At 38.1% G+C, this 6,779-nt stretch overlaps 1 protein-coding gene across 13 annotated transcripts; it reads right to left on the bottom strand.

Moving 5' to 3' along the window:
* Positions 1-1,527: 1,527 nt before the first annotated feature.
* Positions 1,528-6,779, bottom strand: LOC127421562 (retinitis pigmentosa 9 protein homolog). Of its 13 annotated transcripts, none has more exons than XR_007894020.1 (5): positions 6,467-6,779; positions 6,272-6,314; positions 5,098-5,592; positions 4,861-4,922; positions 1,528-3,021 (listed from the first exon to the last, which is right to left on the bottom strand). XR_007894020.1 is itself a non-coding variant. In XM_051664693.1 (5 exons), exons 1-5 carry the CDS (start codon positions 6,681-6,683, stop codon positions 3,008-3,010), a joined length of 378 nt encoding a protein of 125 aa, XP_051520653.1. In that variant the 5' UTR covers positions 6,684-6,779; the 3' UTR covers positions 1,528-3,007. The 13 variants fall into 13 exon arrangements, 5 of the variants coding, with proteins under 5 accessions (XP_051520653.1, XP_051520649.1, XP_051520650.1 ...); XR_007894019.1 differs by having other exon boundaries at positions 6,553-6,779; XM_051664693.1 differs by having other exon boundaries at positions 5,465-5,592; positions 6,553-6,779.

The raw sequence follows: 6,779 nt of genomic DNA, 5'->3' as shown, positions 1-6,779 counted from the left end.
GAGTGCTTGAAGCAGCAGGGAACTTCACACTGCTCCAGTGATCTATTGAAGATCTGTGTGAAGATGGGGGCCAGTTGGTCAGCGCAGACTTTCAGACAGGCAGGTGAAACACCGTCTGGGCCTGAAGCTTTCCTAGTCTTTTGTTTCCAAAAGACCGGCACACATCCTCCTCACAGATCATAAGTGCAGATTGAGTAACAGGAGGGGGGATGAGGAGGGTTCCAGGAGGTGTTGGTGTGTGTGTGAAGTGAAGATCAAAGCGGGGGAGGGGTGTGAGACTGGGCTTTTCAAACCTGAGGTAAAACACATTCAGGTCATCAGCCATTAGTTGACTCTCTACAGAGCGAGGGGGTGGTGTCTTGTACTTGATGCTTTTCACTGTTTTTTCAGCTTTTCAGAATAGCTTCTTTTAGCCACTCTGATTTCCTTAGTCAGTGTGTTCCTGGCCTGGTTGTACAGTGTTTTATCCCCACTTCTGTAAGCATCCTCTTTGGCCTGACGAAGCTGTGATGGGGGTTGGGTGTTAATTTCAATATCAACAACATTTAAATTAATCACAAATAATTCAAACAAAATCAAGTTTTATATGCAGTCTATGAATAATGAAAGATACCGTTTCTTTGGAACTAGAGAATATAAAATATTTAACCATTTTAACAGCTTGAATCAATGCCAGCAACTTTTGCTCTCTACAGAAAGGAAAAACAGGACTAATACTAAGGATTAAAACAGAAAATCATTGCCTGTCCAGTTGTCATCAGGGCATACAGTATTTAAAATTCTGTGTCTATCAAATCTTAACATCCTCACAACGTCCGCACATTATCTGTCCCACTGGATTAGGTGATGTGTATTAACTGTCCCATCACTGACATCATATGTCTACACCAATATGATTATTAGAGAGGACATAATCCTATAAAAGCCCCCTAAGAATCTCTAAACTTCTATTAAGCAATGATGCATGGCACAAAAGATTATGTAAAGCAAAAATCCAGTGTATATGCAATGTTATTCCATGACTACAGAGATGAAGTTATGTCTCTGCTGGTTTACAACACAGACAGTGATCTTCTACAAGGGTGTAGTACTGTCTGAATTTATCTGTATACATTGATAATGATTCACTATGTACAGTACATGTATAATAGAATACACAAAAAAATTTAAATATGCAAATATAGTCAACATACACTTTAATCAAATACAACTAATATGCTCAATCTTTGGTTCAGATCTTCTTTGAATGCTGTGACATGCTTTGGATTTTTATTGGAGCGCCTGAAATGATGAACAGCCTCTAGAACTGAAAATCAGCCCCATGCTCTACATAACAAACGGCACTGGTGCGTTTTCTATGGATGATCCTACTGCAGTTCAAACTTTAAACTTTGTACTCTCCACACTGACACCTTAAAGGTATACATAATTTCACTTACAATGCACAATAAATATATTATATAATGTATTTACATAATAAATCATAAAAAAACTGTTTATCAATGGATTTATTTTAGAGTCTGTGAATCTGTTTTTATTTGCATCTTTGTATTTTATCAGCTAAATATTTGACATTTTCCACCGCTGTTATACATCTACATTTTAAATCAAACTCATTGTCTTGCCTGATTAGATTTCAGTTCACCAAAACATTTTAAATGTATTTAAACCATTATAATTGCACAAGGGGTGTATGGCAGGGAGCATAACAGTGAGTACCAGTGCCTAAAACTCATTCGTGACTTGTCATATAAAAGAGGAACATGCCAGATACACACATATCAAATGCCCTGGGCCATATCAGCACAAAGGGATTTACAATGGAACAGAGGAATTGAGGAAACATAAAAATCCAGCCTTTATTATTAATGTATATATACACACACACACACACTCCTGACAGCAGATTGAAGAAGCTAACAAATTAATCTAAAAGTCAAATACAGCAAGTCCTTGGGGCCAGTCATAGCCTGCATTTTGGTTTAGTATTTACAAATTTTTTAACAGCACACATTTAAATAGTCTCTAATTGAAGCAGGATCATGCAGAGCTCCTTTGATGTTATGATGCACTGTTTATCTTTGGTACAAAATGACACATGCACTCCAACGACAGCCAAGGGAGTCCAGATTTCAGTGAAAACATCAAATGAATCATTCTTTCTCCCACTTGTGATGTGAAAGATATGCAATCCATTGTCATCAATTCAAGAGATGCTAATTGGATGTTCTTGTGTATCATGGCCAAATGCTGAATCCCCACCAATTTGATAGAAACTGCAGTTATAATTTCAATCTCATGAAAATACAAATGCTCAAATCCCTTTGTGAACTCTGACAACCATACAAAGAGTATTTGTACTCTTAAACACTGGAAACCTCGTACTCATTCAGTAACTTACATGAAAGTTACAGCATTAGGCACTGCTCACATGTAATTACATCTGAAGCATTCAGAAACAAAAACTAAAGCAGACGACATGTATAATATAATGTATAATAAGATCTTCTCTGTCACTTTGCAAGACAAAACATTCCCAAAATGTAAATCAACATACATTTAAAAAAAGAAGAGTTCATCTTTAGGCAATGACATTCTCAAATCCTGGACTTCAGGCCTGAAGAACAAACATGCTTATGGTCTGATAAGGACCAGCTATAGGAAACCTGATAGAGATGCACAAATCCTAAGCATTGCATGTGACAGAGGGACTAAATGCTTCCATGCATTATTAAGCATCTCTGAAGATGGCATGGGGAGAGGCCTCCCGTGTTTACACTCATATCTGATAGGGCAGTGATCTGAAACACAGTTTCACCAAAGGAATTTTAGGCATCAAAACTACTGGGCTTGTTTCAGTCTGAGTCAGAGTCTTCGCTGCCCTTGGCCTTATGCTTCTTCTTTTGTTTCTTCCTCTTCTCCTTTTTTTTTTCCTTTTTCCTTTTCCAGATGTGATCGGATGAGGCAGAGGAAGAGGAGTCAGAGGTTGTGTCCTGTAGCAGCTGCTTCAGTTGTTGGATCCTACAGTAGGGAAATTATAAGAGTTTTAGGCATTCATTTTCTATGCACAATATTGTAAAATGTTGATGGAAAAAAGGCAAGAACGAACTCTAGATACATTCAAATGTTTTTTTCCCCTTTGTTATAAGACTTTCACCAACCCCAGATAAATATGCAGAGACATCTAGGAATAAGCCATTCGTAGGTTGATTCCCCTGAAAAGTGGACATTGTCGCACATTCAAAACATTGCACTGTTTCAGGCCCAACACAGCAACACTGGTTCAACCAATGGTTGTGAGTTTGGGGTGGGACTATCTCTTTGTCCGAGAAATGGAATACGGGGGAGTTTTCGGTAAACCTGTTTGAAAACAGTAATTATTTTCGCAATTCAGTTTGGTGATGCTGGTGGCGCAGAAATAACACACTTCACCTTTTAAGATGCGCTAAGTAATTTTTTTGTGTCGTTTTGGAACACCTAGTGGCGTGCAATGCAGCATTACGCATGCCATTGTATAAATACGCCATTCGTAGTCAGCCGATACCAACAGGGTTTCCACGACAAATTGGTAAAAGAAATGGCGCACATCTGTCAACATGTCGGTGGCCCACTAAATTTGAAATGAAACAGCTTTTATTAAGCTACTGATATGACTATAGTCATATCTGTTTGGGTACATGATTTAAAACATTTCTTTAAAAGAACTGCTAATTTTTTTGTGTAAAACTTTTTTAATTAAGGAAAAAAATACTAATGAATTACTATTTACTAAAATTACAAATTAAAGTGCACCTTTAAAGCAATTGGATTTATTCAGCTAATTTCCATATTATTAAAACTGAATTCAATTGCAACTGATATGGAAATATTCTTTAGAAACACAACATTGGGGGCCTGGGTAGCTCAGCGAGTAAATACGCTGACTACCACCCCTGGAGTCACGAGTTCAAATTCAAGGCGTGCTGAGTGACTCCAGCCAGGGCTCCTAAGCAACCAAACTGGCCCAGTTGCTAGGGAGGATAGAGTCACATGGGGTAACCTCCTCATAGTTGCTATAATGTGGTTCTTGCTCTCGGTGGGGTGCGTGGTGAGTTGTGCGTGGATGCCGCGGAGAATAGCGTGAACCTCCACACATGCTACGTCTCCGCTGTAATGCGCTCAACAAGCCACGTGATAAGATGTGCAGATTGACGGTCTCAGACATGGAGGCAACTGAGATTCGTCCTCCGCCACCCGGATTAAGGCGAGTCACTTCACCACCACGAGGACTTAGAGCGCATTGGGAATTGGACATTCCAAATTGGGGACAAAACAAAAAAGAAGAAGAAGAAACAAAAAAGAAACAACATAAAGAGGAAGCAAAAAAACACAACTGCATTCTGACAGCCTTGTTGTGAATGTTTCTCTGCCGTAAATGAGCATTTCAACTATACGCGACAATTGGTTTACAGCCCACGTAACAGTTTCTAATTACTCCCAGGTAGCAGGAGCCTGTTTTCAGCATACAGCGGAAGATAATCACAATGGAGTAAGGAGTTATATAATCGTCTCCAACAGGGTTCTTTTGTTGTACTGACATAATTCATCAGCACTGGCCTCTGAAAAACCTCTACACACCAAAACATGTTATTAAAAACCAGATCCTGCTGAGGCCGAACATGATTAAAACCTCTTAAACTCATGGGGGTACATGGCACTGAGGGAGTCTAAATTGTGTCCGCCTTATTTACATGCAACACGGACAGCCAAGACACTTGTATTTAATTTGTCAAGCCAAACAAATTGTCACAGTTTCGAACAAATTATACCAATATTTAAAAACACGACTGATAAATATCAGCCACAGAGATCTCAATTCACCTTGTCTCTTTTTCACTGCATTTATTTTCTCGGATGATATCGTACATTGGATCCTCATACGCCTGTGGAAAAAACAAAAACAAATCAAACACTTATTTTAACAAAACATCAAAGCCCTAAAAGCATAACTCCTATACTTTGTGAGTGACGAACATTGCAATTCCACATCTCCAAATTCTTAAGTCAAACAAAAGTTTTTTTTTTTGTTTTTTTGCAGAGTTAGGTTAGTATATGTACCTTATTTTAAATAAATCACTTCAGTGCAAAAGTAGGCCAGTTTAGTTGCACTGAACCACTCTGAACTGCTCCAGTTTCTGGTTTCCTTTTATGGAGAAAGGACATTCTCTATCTCCTGTTCGGTGGCCATACCTCTTGCATCTCCAGCCTACATAGTTCAATCAATGTGCAATCCTTGAAAAATGCTAAAATATCACTTATGACTAATAGAGGTTGGAGAAACTTCAATTCACTTGTGCGCTGTGTGCTCAAAATGCAGGTAAAAGTTGAAGAATCTATATATTTATGTGAAGAATGCTTGCAATTCCAACCTTTTCACAATTCGTGAAATTACTTGAAAAGTTGGCTTACACAGCATAACCTTCACCTCTTTGCCCAGAGGCATCCACAGTCCTTTGGTGGGCTCATGAGCCAAGAAGTTCCTGGCATCCTCATTACCGTGATCATCAGGTATACAGTCCTCTGGCTTGTTGTCCTCTTCCTACAAAAGTGGTCCTGTATGAATTGCAAAATCCTCAGTCCAAAAGTAATTTTTCATGCATTTTACTTAAAAGTTTAGTTTACCCAAAAATGAAAATTCTCTCTATCCCAAATGTGTATGAATTTCTTTCTTCTGCAAAACACAAACAAAGATTTTTAAAAGAATATTTCAGCTCTGTAGGTCCCAAGTGAATGGTGATCAGACCTTTGAAGGTCCAAAAGGGACATAAAGGCAGCATAAAAGTAATCCATAAGACTCCAGTGCTTTAATCCATGTCTTCAGAAGTGATATGATAGATGTGGGTGAGAAACAGATCAATATTTAATCCTTTTTTTTTTTATACTGAAAATCTACACTTTCACATTCAGCCACCTACTGGTTGGGTCTGGTCAAAGGTGGAGATTGATAGTAAAAAAGGACTTAAGTATTGATCTGTTTCTCACCCACAACTATCATATCGCTTCAGAAGATATGGATTTAACCACTGGAGTCTTATGAATTACTTTAAACTGCCTTTATGTGATTTTTGGAGCTTCAAAGCTCTGAAAGAAAGTCATACACATCTGAGATGGCATGAGGATGAGTAAATGATGAAAGAATTTTCATTTCTGGATGAAGTATTCCTTTTAAGTCTAATGAAAGGATTTATTGAAACTGGCCTTTAATGAATCTGGATATTTTAAAATATATTACAGTATGGCAAACATTTATGAGTCCAGGAGGAGGATTTTCATAGCTGAAAATGAAAAAGGATTTTATATATAGAGAGAGAGAGAGAGATTCAAACTATGGAAAACAAAAGACAAGATCACAGATGATCACAACTGTGTGTGTAAAGTTGTTCCAAACACTCCAGTGACAAACATGCCAAATATTAGTCTAGCTTACATCAAACTCTCTCAAAAAGCATGAGCAATGCATTAGCATTATATATGAAATACTCAAAATGTCTCCACATGCTAGATTGTTTGCACCTCTTGAATGAGTTTTCTGGTTTGGTTCTTGTATTTGTCGACCTCTTGTTTTGACTTCTTGTGTTTCTTTCGTTCATGTCTGTCTTCATGGTGCTCTCGGCTTCGTTTGCGATCTGACATTTTACATTCATTAAGAATGTTTTCCTTCTAAATATATGAGCGCATCCTGTGTCCACAGAAAGTCGAAGAAGATTGTGTGTATTAACGCTTGCAAATGCACAGGAAAG

This window comes from Myxocyprinus asiaticus, chromosome 30 (genome assembly GCF_019703515.2).
Source record: "Myxocyprinus asiaticus isolate MX2 ecotype Aquarium Trade chromosome 30, UBuf_Myxa_2, whole genome shotgun sequence".
NCBI classification, from domain to species: Eukaryota; Metazoa; Chordata; class Actinopteri; order Cypriniformes; family Catostomidae; genus Myxocyprinus; species Myxocyprinus asiaticus.
Note: the sequence above shows the minus strand (reverse complement) of the source record. Positions and strands in the feature narration are given on the sequence as shown.